Genomic DNA, 15,421 nt, shown 5'->3' on the forward strand with positions numbered 1-15,421 from the left:
TCACTTTTGCTCAGCCAAGTCGTTGAACCTGATTACAACTGTTCTCCTTTTTCATCCTCTGGGTAATGGATTTATCAATGAGACAAGCTGAGAAGGGGCCAGGTACAACACAAAAAGAGGCTGGCAGGGGGTCTAGGAGTGGCTGAAGTCCACAGCACCACATGCTTCCTTTGGGTGTGCTTTATACTCTCAGTCAAAATGGCCTGAAGGAGGACAGGTTGGAAAAACAGGAGCCAGAAGGCATGTCAGCCACATGACGGAACTGTTGTTGATGGTACACTGTCTGTACTAGCTACTGGTGGAGTTAATAAGGCAAATCACATTAACTTCCTTTTTTTTTTTTAATTTTGCAAATCACTTAAACTTTCTGAGATTTAATTTTCTCTTTTATAGAATGAAACCAGTAACACCTATCTCATGGAGCCTTCATGGGATTAATATCACAGAAAAACAAACAAAAGCATCTGCAAACTGTCAAGTGCTATAAAATGCTAATTACAGTTATTTTCCTAGCTCTCTCCCTCTGTCATCTATAAAATGAGTGATATGGATCTTACAAGATATTTTCAAACTACCTTTCAACAACCAGTACTGCCTTATAAACACACTGTTACATATCACCCTAACTCAGAATATATTTGAAAACATTTGCCAAAGACAGGTGGATATATCTGTTTTCATTTCCACGTTTATTGACATATGATGTGAACCGTACAGCAATTTTCAAAGGAACTATGTTGTTTAAACCTGTACTGCTTTAGACATAAAGAGTTTCAAAGTATTTTGAATTTTTACACCTTATATAGTTCACGATTACTGGTATTCAGTACTATTTTTCACCTGTATTACCTAATAAAGCACTTCCCATAATCTATATAGGAATCATTCACAATTAGACATGAACTTCATGCGAATGCATCAGAAGAAAATGGAAGGAAACCTGACTAGCTGTTGGCCGTTTCTTGGGATCCCACTGTAGCATGTCTCTCAGGAGCTGAACTGCTTCGCTGCTGGCATTTGGAATGAGGGTTTTCAAGTTATTGGGCACACACTGGGGCCAGCGGAAGTTCATCGCATTTGACAGTTGGTAGCCTTCAGGCCAGTCAGTCTGAAAGAAAGAAAAGGTAGAGAGCATTCCCCAGCCAACTGCTGAAATAAGGACTTTATATTCCGGCACGTGTGCCCATAACAGAAAGGTGACTTGTCATTACCACATCCCTACTCACTATGGTGGGCCATCCCAGAGGCAGGTGTAAATTTGTGACTGGGGTTATAAAGGAGCAGAGGAGGGCTACGGATCACATTGGGGGACTTCTGCATGGATAAGAGATGTGGCCATGAGCGCACAGAAGGGAGCAGAGAGCAGAGAGGCATGGGGAGAAAAGCAGAGGGAGCCAGGAAGTTTGCCACTGCAGGGTAGGAGGAGGGGGCGGAAGACTACCAGGGCGAGGAAGACTCCAGAATGAGGCCGTGCTGCCCAGGGAGGCGGCCGGGAGCACGGGAAGCTGCTGATTTGGCCCACATCATTTACCTTTTTGGGTGTCCCCAGAACTTGGCAGATTTTGAAGATAGTATCGATCTCACTGGCCCCGGGGAAGAGTGGCCGGAGGGTGTACACCTCTGCCATGATACAGCCCACGGCCCAGATGTCGATGGGCGAGCTGTAGCTGGTGGACCGCAGGAGCACCTCCGGAGCCCGGTACCTGCAGGACGGAGGAGAAGCTAGCTCCCATCCAATAGCCAGGAGAAAACTAAACACACAACGAGCTTTCCAGGAGAGCGTTTGTGTATTTCTGTTTTCTGTCTTGTTCAGGGCAGTGTGTTAACTTGTAAAGCCAACAGCTGTGGCTGCAGCATAAAGCTGGGCTCTTCTGTATCACAAAATTTTCTGTTGAGCATTTCTCAACAGGTCTCTTCTCTACAGCATCTTTGAGAAATACAGATAGTGAGAGAGAGCAGGCAGAGAGTGAGCGAGAGAGAATATAGAGCTCGTCATCTGTAGGCTCTTCTTGGTCATGGCCAACTGCTTAAATCAAATGCTTAGGGTCTGAAAGTTTTAATAACACCAGTTAGCTAATTTTCCAACAGGCCTTTGCAGAATCTTTTACACAACTCTTTTAGGAAACAGTCTTTAGGATGCTCTATATACAGACTATTTAGATTATAGAAAAGCATAATGGATTTCCTATAATATTTTTTATTGAAGTATAGTTTATTTACAATGTTATGTTAGTTTCTGGTATACAGCAAAGTGATTCAGATACATATACATTCTTTTTCAGATTCTTTTCTCTTATAGTTTACTACAAGATACTGAATATAGTTCCCTGTTGGACTTGCTTCTAAAATTATTTACAACACAAGCTTTTAAAGCTTGTACAATACCAACATTCCTGCACATAGGTGTTTTCAAATGGTGCTCTTGGTGGAAAGTTAGTATCTGTGACATTAATACTCTCCTCAGTATAATCGCATGGTCTTTAAACGTAAGAAATGCAATTAAATCTTCTTGAGGAAGAGTGTACTCACCATCTGGTAGATACATAGTCTGTGTATGGAGGTCTTGATCGGATTTCTCGGGCCAGTCCAAAGTCTGCGATTTTCACAAGTTCGGGTCCCATACAAAGGAGGTTCTCTGGCTTTAAGTCCCGATGGAAAAAGCCTGCAGAGGAAGTGGAAAAGGAATTCAGAGGCAGATCGTGTCTGCATCACTCTTTGCAGCTTTATTGCTCTTTTCATGACAGTGATAGTCTGGTATGACACCGAAGGCTCAGTACATTCATCCCAGTGATAATGATAATACAAAGCCCTTTGGGCCATTCATTTTCCTTGGATGAATTCAAAATGTCAAGTCCTTCAAAGTTGTCTTCATAATTTTTTTTTTTCCCCAAGAGAACAAACTTCTTTTAAAATACCAAAACTCCATTATGGGCTGAGATAACCCGGCAAAAAGAAATTGTCACTCTAGGGAAAAATACCATGCGTACATTGCCCAAGTCAGCCGGAAAGAATCTGAGATTAAACCCATTAAAACCATGGTACTGGGATACTAGGAGTTTACACTGCTGCAGAAACACAATCACAGTTTTTGTTTAAGAAACAAGGGATTTATGAATATGACCTACTCATATCTGAGATCATGATGTGTATTGCAAATATGTTTAAATGTCAAATACTGATTACTTTGCCCAGTGAAAAAGCACAGTGTAGATCTGTAATCCACAGTGTAAAAGGCAGAGATAACTCATCAAGTGTGAAGCCTGTCTCAGCTACAGCAGGGCTTCAGGGGTACAGGCAGGAGAGACCCAAACACCCACTGATCAGCATCACATGCCTTCCTCCTGCGGAGAGTATCACTGGCAGACATCATTCTGCATGAGTCTAAACCTGAATGGGTCACCAAAACAGGGAATACAACTCTGTCAGCGCTGCTGATGGGGTTGTCATCTACTATCACAACCAATGCTGTGAAGCTGGATTCGAAGTAGCAGATTATGGGAGGAAGTAAGAGCCATCCCTGACATGCTGACTGTTCCTCAACCACCTCCGTGTTCACGTGCTCACGTCTCCATCTCTAATGTGCCTGCTGCCCCTCTTCAGACACCTATCTCTGATAGGAGGGACAACAGCTGATGTCACCCCCATATTAACCTGTCCCAAACCACTCTTCTCCTCTCCCAAATCATCTCTCATTCTCAAACTTTTGATACGACATCCAGGTAGCTTATAGTCATGTTGGATCGATCTTTCCCCAGACAGTAACAGACTTGGGTCACAGTTTTCATCAGAATACTTCCTTTGGGTCCTTTCTGCCCTTTCTCTGACTTAAAAATGTGTAAATATGCATGCAGTTATGAGAATGGGATCTTTTGCCAGTGCACCCAGGAAGCCTCCACGACCCCTGCAACATACGATCTATAGATGATGGTTTCTCTTCCTAAACACTCAGAGCATCAAAAGCATGAAAAAAAGAGACCACAAACATCATTTTCTTACCGAACAGATGGGGAAAGTGAGTCACAAGGGGATGAGGGCTGAATTAGTCACAGTCCCACCAAGCAGTGTGTCAGAGCTCTTGTACTATCTGGCTCTGTTCTGTCCCTCTCAATCCAGATGGCAAAACCTTGATTTGTGGGGCTGGTCCTTTCAAGTCCGGATTAACCCTGTTTCTCCTCTTTGACTGCCCTTTTCTCTAGTTGGGCTACATTGTTATTTCCAAACTTCAGTGGCATTTCTCTGACACTGAAATGTCCTCCACATCCAGGTGCCACTGCCACCTTCCCTGCCACCGACCATAACACTCACTCAACAATCCTGCAGCTTCTCTTATCCAGTGCATCCTATCACATCAACTGTACTCAGATACAAGCATCATTCCTGCACTCCAGACCCTGTAACTTGCTTCCACCCAGGTCATGCTCCGGTACACGCCGACAAACTGCTCCCACCAGGCAAGCTTTACCCTTTCCTGCTAACTGGTCTTTAATCCTACTTCCACAGAGAAGGTGAGCACTAATGAAATGAGGAGGGGTAAGATTCTGGTTCCTCATATCTCCCTCTAAGCAGCTTTCCTTCGATCCTGAAGGATCAAACTTCAGACCCCAAATAAAGTATCAGAGAAAAAATGGCTAGGGAAAAAGTTTAATTGCAAACAGACTCTTAAAAATGACTAACGAAAACTGTATTTGTCAGTTGACATATGTCATCTGTCATACGGTATTTGAAGATAAGCCTTTATAACTAGGAAGCATTTGTGAATATGTCTGTAGAATATCTGGCCTGAGTAATAGCAACAACTATGATCAACCTTAAACTCATGAGTTCTATTCATTAAAGGTCTAAGGCCCTCGTGTCAGGTACCTTTACTTTTCATCTCTATTTTAACAAAGCATCACTATTTGATCACTATGAGAGGCAATGCTTCGTAATAGTTAAGTAGGCAGAGTGATTGGGTTGCCTGATTTCAAATCCCAGTAGTGTTCACTGGCTGGCAAATGAGTTGCCCCCTATAAAATGGGGACATAACAGCATCTACTTTGTGGGGTTGTTTTGCAGGATTCATGTGTTAATATTTTGCAGAGCGTTTAGTGCAGTGCTTGGCACATCAGCACCTTGCAGGAGCTTGTCATTGTTTGTGGTACCTCTCCTCTCATTTTATAGTCTCGACAACCTGGCAAAGGGGGCAGGCAGACACCCTAGCTCCATTTTTTTGCTAAAAGAATTAAAGTTCATGAAGCTGGTGATGTGCCGCACCATCCCCACCCCCCACCACCACCTGTGAGGAGGTGGCGCTAAGCTCTGATCTGATTCCTGGCCCAATCCATGTTCTGCTGATGTGTGCACTCAGGCTTGTAACAATGAGCCCACGTCTTCCTCTGCACTTCTGATTCACAATGAAAACCCTTATAGCTGGGTTGTTCACAGATCATGAAACAGCAAAGTGCTATTCACACAGAATCTTCCTGTTTGAAACTGTTTGGCTTTCAGAACACAGGAACAGACCTTCAATTTAATTTCAGGGTACCCCATGTCAGTCGAATAACAGAGGGATTTTCTCTTTCATCCTGGCAGAAAATGTGTCGTGCTTTCTTTTTCACTAACAACCCTTGGGCAAGAAAAACATCAAGCCACAAAGAAGGCTTTCTCCTCTCCACATTCTATTCATGAGGAATCTGATAGGAATACATGAAAATAACCAGAGAATACTTACACACTATGGATTTCTATAGTGCACTTTCCTACTGGGGAAGTTGTAATTTCACAGATATTACTGAATTTAAACCGGCAGTGCTTTTATCAAGAAGGCCGGGAGGGATACCAACATACAGAAAGGCCAAGGGCTGACTCAAGGCTATGTACAGCAAGACAGGGGTGAAAAACGAAGCAGAGAACCACCTCTTTGGGCCAAACATTTTCCTTTACGCCACCTAAGGCACTTCAGATTTCCTGCAGAGATATTTTTAAGTGCAGGGCAAGGATGAAACTCACTTTGCATTCATTATTTAACTTCTGCAAAGTACATATGCCTTGGCATTGCTCTCAGCACCAATGGAACTGTGTTTTCATTCCCAGTAGGGGGAGGTAGTCACTGACACGGCCATAGCAACCACCTGCGGCTCTGTGCTCTGCTCCCCAAGGAGTCTGCTCCCAGGGACAGACAGCACCTTCACACAGTGAGAACCAGCCAGCAGGCAAGAGCCTGGAACTCACAGAACAAATCTGTGAAGTGCTTTCAATTATTTTTTTTCCATGACTGGACGAAAGGAACAGTATAAAGCTCCAAAGTTCAGTCAACACCATACAAAACCATTCAAAAGTTTTCAAAAATCATTTATGAATGAAAATGAGATAGAACCTGCAAAATAAGTATCTATCCCACCTCCAATTATTTTTAATTAATTTAAAAATCAATTAATTGATTTTATTATTTATTTTTGGCTGCACTGGGTCTTCGTTGCTGCGCGTGGGCTTTCTCCAATTGCAGCGAGCAGGGGCTACTCTCTAGCTGCGGTGCTTGCGCGTCTCACTGCGGTAACTTCTCTGGTTCTAGACAGCCGGCTCAGCAGACACGTGGTCTTAGCTGCCCCGTGGCATATGGAATCTTTCCAAGTTAGGGATTGAACTGTGTCCCCTGCATCGGCAGATGGATTCTTTACCACAGGACCCCTGGGGAAGTTCCCCCACCTCAATTATCATCACGACTTCCTTCACCTCCGATTCTCTGCTCTCTGTGAGAGCAGGCAGGTTTTTCTAGAGAAGCATGGCAAATGGACACAGATATGGGAACTAGTCTCCACTCTATTGCTCTAAGGCAGTGGGGCCTTTGGCAGGTCTTTAAACCTCTCTGAACCTCTTCCTCTTCTTTGAAAGGAAAAGACGCCATTTGTTCTCTCTACCTGAGAACCTGGCAAGGAAACACAACAGGCAATGGATGAAATAACATTAAGCTCAAACCAGAACTGGCAGTTAGCTGGGGGAGAGTGTCCACGAGAATCTGAGGAAGAAGCATGATGCTGGCCTCAAAAGAGCAAAGGAGGTCTGACCACCATAAACTGAGCCTTCCCTTGCACCATTTCCGAGTACAATCCAAGTGTGTAAGGCATGCAAGGGAGACTGATAATGCAAGGTTCCAAAGAGCTGTTTTCACACAATCATTTATGGATGCTAAATTACTGGATATGAATATGCATTGTGCGTATGTGCATATATGTGCCCTGGTGGGTGTTGGGGAGAGTATATATGTAAATGCATGTGTGCTCACAGATGTGTGCATGTGTGTGCACATATGGGTGCGTGTATGTGTGAACATATGCGTGTTGATTTGATGGGATTTGGTAGAGACCTGAATAAAAGGATGTAAGTTCTTCCTGGCAACAACCAAGCCTCACAAAAAGCAACAAAAAGGAAAGGAAGAGAAAGCCAACACATGTTAACTTTCTTACAGCCCCACCACGCAGTCCTCTGAGCAAAGAGCCCCAGTAACTGAGACACTATGATGGGTCCCTATTGGAATATGTCTAGTTGACCCTTCTCTTTGGAGATTCCCTTTGATTTCTCACCATTTCTTTCTCCTGAACTCTCAAATCTAGTAAGTACTCCTTCTCCTCCTATCTGTCTGCAAGACACCACACCAGAAGTTTTCAGCATTTTGCAAACTCATACCATCCCTTGGGAATTCTGTCAAAAGTGTTCCTTCAACCTGTGTCAGTGGAATCAGAGATGATACCTTTTACCAAAGAGTTTTTATAGATTTGGTTCATGGGCTTGCGTATCACTCTTGAATTATTCAGCACATACCCACGGCTTCCACAGATGGACAGCCTCTGTCTGTTTGTGTTTCGTTTGACCTCAAGTGTGAGGTGCTGCTTAGGGGTCATAGAGAAGACTGGGAAGGGTCCCAGACTTACCACGTGGCACAATGTCTTTTCCCCTCGCTGCCAATTTGCGTCAAATCTGAACTGGCTATCATCATCGGGCTTCTGCCCAGCTTCCTTGTTGGGTAATGAATCGGTAATATTGCATTTGCTGGTGCAGTATTTGCAATGGCAGTGATACCTTTAGACTGGGAGGGAACAGATTTCTGCCTGTGTAATATCAGCCTGTCCATCTGTCTGGACGTCAAAGACACCCCAAATGGCCTCCTGAGGGACTCCCTACTCCCCTGGTAGACACATATGCCCATCCCAAGGCTCTGTGTTCATAAGGTATCAACCCAACCTCAGCTGGGTCTGTGGCCAGTTAATAACCCAGACTAGTAATGCCTACTAATGACTACTAATCCTACTCAATACTGTACAAAAGCCCAGCTAAGAACAGCAGTGACAGAGGATTTCCTGATGGGTATGTGACCATCCATTCCTCTGGATGCTCTAAATCTCTCCCTGGACTAACCAGACCATCACTAGAGTGAATCATACTGGGCCCCACTAGGACCATTTTCTCTGATCAGGTGATGTAATTGGCCTATGTTGAGGGAGATGACCTGGAACTATCTCATGCAACCCATTGCTGTGTTTACTGTGAGGGTAACGTTATGTAAAGATCCATGAGAGAAACCTCCCTGGTATCAGTACCAGGAATAGCTCTGCTTCTCTTGGGCAACTGAACCGTTTATATATTGGAGAGACCAAGTAGGTTGTAATTAGTCATGTTTCATGTTCTGCATTGTCTAACAAACACAGACTCACATCTGTAGCCTGCTTCTTCTACTTAAATAAGACTTGCTGACATGTATTTCATGGAGTAACCTCACCCCTGGCTATATCCATGCCTTGTTTTGCTTTTTCTTTGCTTATTTTAAGTGTATTTTATTTTCCTGGATTGCATAAATCTTATTAGACCACTTTGCACCCTTCTGAACAAGCTGAAATTAAATATACTAAGAAAATGAGAAACCACAGTAAAGCGGTGCTAGGTAAGGGGGGTTAAACATCATATGTGGACGGAGCTTATCTGAATTCTAAATGAGGCTTCTCATTAATACGCCCGTTAATGGTCAGGGATAATTCTTCAACATATAACTAACAAGCTTGATGTTAAAGCCTAGAGAATAAGAACATGCAAAAATGATAAATAATGAGGGAAATTCAGAAATCAAGCTACAGAAGATAACATATTCCAAAATCCATTATCAGCCTCACAACTCTTCAACTTCTTCTGGGAGTCAGTTACAAAAGACACTGATGCATCCTACACCTTCTACCTGAGGACAGCATTTCATTGCTATTCAAAAGCACAATGCTCCAATCACCTACCGTGTTTGTGAATAAATGCAAGTCCTTGCAGTATCTGATACATGATATTTCTTATAGCAGACTCAGGAAACAACTTATTTCTGTGTGGGGCAGAGGAAAAAAAGTTATAAATCTCAATTTATGAAATTTGTTTATCAAAACAAATCCCCTGTCCTCAAATTCTTAGCATAACCAAAAGAATATAAGAAAACACTTGCTCACATGCTAATTTGATCAGATCCTTGGATCATAAAGACCAAAGAAAAGCAAATGTTTATCCATGTAACAGAGCATACCTTATAAGTACCAAATATATCCAGTTATGTTACAAAGAAGAAACGATCAAACATTTAATAATAAACCTAGAAAAATTCCTTCCAATATATCTTACAAAAAATCGCCTCTCTCCATAATATAATTAAAGCGTAACAAATTTTTGATGGGGAAGATCTGAGGTGTTTCACTTGAAGGTCTTAGGAGATGCAGTGAATAGTGACATTTTCCCTTGGTTGTGCAGGCCATACAGCTTCACTGCTATTCCTGACAATGAAAATGATATTTGTTCACTGAAATTACTCAGAGGGATGCTCCAAATGGCATTCACCTGCTACCAAGAAAACGTGCCCAACAGGTTCCACACGGTTCACTTTTAAAGTTCAAAATGACCATTGCAGGTAAATTTTTTATTTGTGTCTTTGTCTTCCCAGCATGCGAGCCCTGAGCACTGTAGCAAGACAGGCACTGTAAGGGGCCTGGAAGTATCCGGCGGATGGCTCAGAATGAATGAATGTGCTGCACTTTTCACCTGTAGTCACTCAGCCCACACTATCCCGTGGAAAGGAGACCCGCAGAGTTATCTGCAAAACCTCTGAGTCTGTTTGGATAAATCACCCATTAAGATATTCATAATGACTACTCTGAAAGCAGTTTTCTCCCCAGCTATCCCAGGGCCTCCCAAGCAGGACTGCAGGTGGGGGCCCCTCATCTCCTGGCAGCTTTAAACAGCCAAGCTCAAGCAGCATGCCCACAATAAACAAAAGAAGAAGGAAAACACATGCACATTGCAACATTTGTTTCTAAGAATATGATGACCACCCTGTACCTTTCTTTAATGAGCTGGTAAAGATTCTCCTTCATGTACTCAAAGATAAAATAAAGATGATCATTTTCCCTGATAACTTCTTTTAATTTTACTACATTTGCATGGTTGAGCTTCTTTAAAGACTGAAAGGCAATGAAAAAAAAAACCATAAACATTAGAGTTAATTTTTGAATTTTAATGTTGTTGAAAAAAGAAAAGCAATCCCACAAATCAAATCCAGAGTTGGACTATAAAGAAAGCTGAGCACCGAAGAATTGATGCTTTTGAACTGTGGTGTTGGAGAAGACTCTTGAGAGTCCCTTGGACTGCAAGGAGATCGAACCAGTCCATCCTAAAGGAGATCAGTTCTGGGTGTTCAATGGAAGGACTTATGTTGAAGCTGAAACTCTAATACTTTGGCCACCTGATGCGAAGACCTGACTCATTGGAAAAGACCCTGATGCTGGGCAAGACTGAAGTCAGGAGGAGAAGGGGACGACAGAGGATGAGACGGTTGGATGGCATCATCGATTCGATGGACATGGGTTTGGGTGGACTCCGGGAGTTGGTGATGGACAGGGAGGCCTGGCGTGCTGTGGTTCATGGGGTTGTAGAGAGTCAGACACGACTGAGTGACTGAACTGAACTGAATCCCACAAACAGGAAGAAGCACCTAATTCTAGAACTGCAGCAAAGTGGCACAATTCATATTATACTGACAATATTTTAATAAACGGTATTTCTCTGACTTGGTAGTAACTTTACATAGAAAAACTATTTCAATTGATGAACCAGGAGATGAGAACATGAGAATAACTGGAGCTGCTGGCTTCCCCTAGCACAAGGTACAGGGCCAGGGCTATTTTAGCTGTACTCCCTCCAGGTGATGGAACTCACGCCATGAAAGTGACCAGAGAGGAAACCACTGAGGCTGTGATTGATATTAGAGAGGCAGCTGCTGGGAGCTGAGGTCACCAGCCAGCAGTCTGCAGACATGCTGAGCAGGAAATTGCTCAAATAGACAGAGGCTGACAGCCCAGTTTTCTCAACTTTCTTCTGACTCATGTGTGTCCCTGGGACGTATAGCTCTTCTTACAAGGTAAGTGTTAAAGAAGAAGGCAAAGAAGGAGGGGAGAAGGCGGAGAAATTTCACTGGCAAGACCGTGAAGTGAGATGAGAGAGACCTTTGCTTCCAAGAACAGCAAAGGCAAAAAAGTCAAGCGGGGGATGAGGAACGGAGTGGGAAGCTCAGAAAACGGTGAGTGACCTTCTGATTATCCCCCATGCACATGTGTGGTTTCCTCTTCCTGGAACATACATGTGAGAGCAGCCATGTGCAAGCTGCTTTCTGTTTGCATCACTAGCTCTGTCTACAGTGAACAAATACACTTTCATAATGGTGAGCAGCAATCCAGTTCATGTGCGATGACCAGACACCCAACTGCAGGGTTGCTCACCAGCTGATCTGAATTTGACGGACCGTCTCTTTCAAGAATGCCTCACGGAGTCACTGTGGCAATGGGTTAAGCCCTTTAACTCAAAAACCCTTTTCCTCATGGAGACGTGAGTCTGACAATAATAAATTGTAAAGCCCTTTTATCTCTGAACTTCCTTCAAAAGAACATTCCTTCTATAAAACAAACAACCAGGATGTTTGAAGATCAAAGTGTTAACGTGAGTGTCCAAACCTGGAAGGGCACTCAATAACAAGACACCCAAGGGGAATGTGTAATGTGACCGAGTTACTTAAGCAGCTGGGAAGAGGGAGGAAATATGGCCAGTGAACTAGGAACAAAATAAGACGTCTGGAACCTCTTCCCTGAAAGACAAGCTTTTGCCAAGCGCCTCTCTGGCAGGAAATCCTCAGCTGTTTTGGCCAAATGGCCAGATCCTGATTACTGCTTCTAGTTGCGTTGGATTTCTGGTTCTCTGTGAGTAGCAAACATTACTAACTTGTAAGCATTCACCAGACTCTCATGGACTGCAGTGTGCCTTTCCTGTCTCTTTGCTTAAAATGCACCACCAGCCATGGCTGAGGCCTCTGGTGGACGAGCAGCAGGATGAACTGGGCCGATTCATTCAGAGGAAGACGAAGTCGGTTTTAGAGCTTTGAGAGAAGAGACTTCCAGGCAAGGAGTAGGGTACCTTCTGCTTTTAGCCAGATGTTTGTTTGAGCGTGAATTACCAGTCCAAGTCTAAGAGTGGCTGCAGCTCTCGCATCTAAGTGAGGTTCAGGGGCCAATTAAAGTCTCTATCAGTTTAACAGAAAAAGAAGTAATATAAAAAAAGGACCAATTTTGTGGAGGACCTCACGTGACTCATTTTCGAGAGACACACTTCCAGAAAGAAGGCATCTTGTTTTGGCTTGGCAAAGGCTTCCGAAGAGAGAGAGGCAGGTCAGCTGCATCAGGCAGAGAAGAAGGAGCACAACAGAGATGCTTCAGGGAGGGGTAACCTGCAGGCTCTGAGTGGTCGGTGTGTCTCATCCACGTCACTTAAAGAAAGAGTCAGGCCCAGATAAGCTAGGTAGGGGGCAACGATGTGTCAGGAGGGAGACCCTCAGAGGTCGGGTGAGGGAGCAAGTGGCCACCCTGTGTCTGACGGAAGAGAACTGCCTGGATGCCAGACCCTGGGCTTGAGACCAAGCCTCGCTGCTGAGAGCTGTGTTTCCCTCCAGCAAATGACGGAGTCTCTGGGTCTCAGGTCTTGTCATCATGAAACTCAAGATGCTAAGACTTTCCTCATCAGGTCGTTGTGGGGATGGAATAAGACCGAGTGTGTAAAGCACCTAAGGTGCTGCCTGGCCCACAACAACTACTCAGTAAATGGTAGATGGTGTGTGAATAGCTGAGTGCTGGGGAGATGAGATGTGTGGGGAGTGGGGTCACACAGGCCATGCCATGAGCTGTGGTTTCTGAGTGGAGGAGTAAATGGTAGTTACGACAGAAGAGGGAGCAATGATGAGCCCTGGGAGAGGCAGACAATCTAGAAATTCAGGCACTCGTGTCCACTAAGCAGTTGGATATATGGACCTGAAGCAGGGGTCGGCAAACTTTTCTGTCAAGGGACAGACAGTATATATCTTAGGCTTTCCTGGTCATATATAGTCCCCACTGCAACTACTCAGCTTGGCCAGTGCAGCATGAAATCAGCCATCGATAACATGCAAACAAATGGACATGGCTGCATCCTAACGATTTTTTAAAATAAAAACAGGCAGTAGGCTATTTATTGACCCCTGATCTAAACGCATAAGTGAGATAAAAGATGTGAAGGGGCTGCTGAAGGAAGGGGAATGAATAAAATCCCTTGGGAGGAGAAGTCAAAGCAAAGGAAAAAGAATTGCTGAGAAGAGAGTGTGAGAAATTATCATTATTTAAAGGGTGAACCCATACAACCATTGGTGAAAGGCAGGAAAGAAGGAGAAGAGGTGGGTCAAAGCAGAGTCCACAGACATGGGAGAGGAGGGGAGGAGAGGAAGTGGTCCACAGACAAGAAAATGCCTGAGAAAATGATCCTGGACTTGGCAGCTAGGAGAGCAGCTTGTGGCTGTTAGGAGAGCAGCTTCAGCAGAAGGCCTGATTCAGTGAAGTGGAAAGTCAGTGGTGGGGGGAAGTGATGGCAGAAGGGGAGCCTGGAAAGTGAGGTCAGGAAGAGGGATGGGTGGGAAGTCCAGGGGAGGGAGGGTTGAGTCTGGTTAGAGAGAACAATGGGCACATTGATAGATGGAAGACAAGGAGCCAGTGGAAAGGAGTTTAAAGATACAGGAAGGTTCATAATAGCCAAAGGAGTCTCAGTGTCCATCGACGGATGAATGGATAAACAATATATAACAGATCCACACGATGGGCTGTTAATCAGCCTTAAAAAGGAAGGAGATCCTGATACAGGGATGAATCTTGAAGACATTCTAAGACATTCTGAAATAAGCCAGTCACAAAAAAGACAAATACTGTATGATTGCACTTATATGAGGGACCTAGTGTAGTTGAATTCACACAGATAGAATGTAGAATGGTGCTGGCCAGAGGCTGAGGGGAGGGATTCATGGGGAACTTTTGTTTAATGGATGAGTTTCAGCTTTGCAAGATGAAAAGAGTCCCGGAGATGGATGCTGCTGATGGCAGTACAATAATGTATATACTTAATGCCACTGAACTGTACCATTTTTAGGTCAAATACGCAATTCTGAATCTATTTTGAGCCCTCTGGGTTCTAGCATGGGACACCTTTGTCATTCCAATAGTGTCCGCTATTTCTCCGACTATCTACCTGGCAACCTGCCATTTTCCTTTGAGTTTCTGTTAACCTTAATGCACAGGCTTTGTTTGTGGAAAATGTGCAAAAAAGCTTTCCTCAGAGACGACTATACAATATGATTACTGCATATTTCAATTTCTGGATGGTATAACAGATTTTCTAATACTGTTTAGTTTTTACTATGTAAACAAAGTGGTGCAAATCTTTAAAAAGGTGTTTAAAAAGGAAAATATTATGTTATGTACATTTCATCATAACTTGAAAGAAAAGGGACATTAATGAGAAACTAGTGAAAGCTGAATAAATCTGTGGTTAACAGTCTATTACCAAGATTTAAATAAAGTACATGAATACACACGAAAAAAAACTTTTACAAAAAGTACACGCACTAATAGAATACCACAATCTTCTTCTCTTAGCTGTTAACTGTATTGTTATCATCTGCCTCCTTTTTCAGCTTCAGTGAAACAATTCTAACTGTATCAACTATAAATCTACTGTGTATAAAGCAATTTTAATCAACCATATGTAAATTATTCCCTTATGTGTTAATAAATACCTTGACCTCCCGAAGGTTCATGCATTCTTCCCAGGAATAAAACTTTCTTTTCATTCTAAAAGAGGAGAGAAACAAACAGCATGCTTACTTCCAGTAACAGGCTATGCTTTATCTTTAAAAAAAAAAAAAAAGTTTTCATTCTGGACCTAATGAACAGTGCTTAAAGTGGGTTCCAATTTCTACCAAACAGTATACTATCCAAAACAGCACTTTACTTAGAAACCTGGCAGTGCAATCAATTTTGCAGCAGAAAAGTTCCCCAGGAGAGTTAGTACAGGGTACTGCAAA

General features: G+C 43.3%; 1 protein-coding gene across 2 annotated transcripts in view; it reads right to left on the reverse strand.

The window, feature by feature from the left end:
* CILK1 (ciliogenesis associated kinase 1) overlaps window positions 1-15,421 on the reverse strand; it is a 46,691-nt gene that overhangs the window by 12,915 nt on the left and 18,355 nt on the right. For both annotated transcript variants that reach the window (XM_027959201.3, XM_060403711.1), the window contains exons 3-8: window positions 15,134-15,188; window positions 10,336-10,457; window positions 9,255-9,334; window positions 2,530-2,662; window positions 1,532-1,703; window positions 941-1,108 (exon numbers count right to left, since the gene is read on the reverse strand). In XM_027959201.3, coding sequence (XP_027815002.1) covers window positions 941-1,108; window positions 1,532-1,703; window positions 2,530-2,662; window positions 9,255-9,334; window positions 10,336-10,457; window positions 15,134-15,188 — 730 coding nt within the window. The remainder of the gene's footprint in view (window positions 1-940; window positions 1,109-1,531; window positions 1,704-2,529; window positions 2,663-9,254; window positions 9,335-10,335; window positions 10,458-15,133; window positions 15,189-15,421) is intronic.

This window comes from Ovis aries, chromosome 20 (assembly GCF_016772045.2).
Source record: "Ovis aries strain OAR_USU_Benz2616 breed Rambouillet chromosome 20, ARS-UI_Ramb_v3.0, whole genome shotgun sequence".
NCBI classification, from domain to species: Eukaryota; Metazoa; Chordata; class Mammalia; order Artiodactyla; family Bovidae; genus Ovis; species Ovis aries.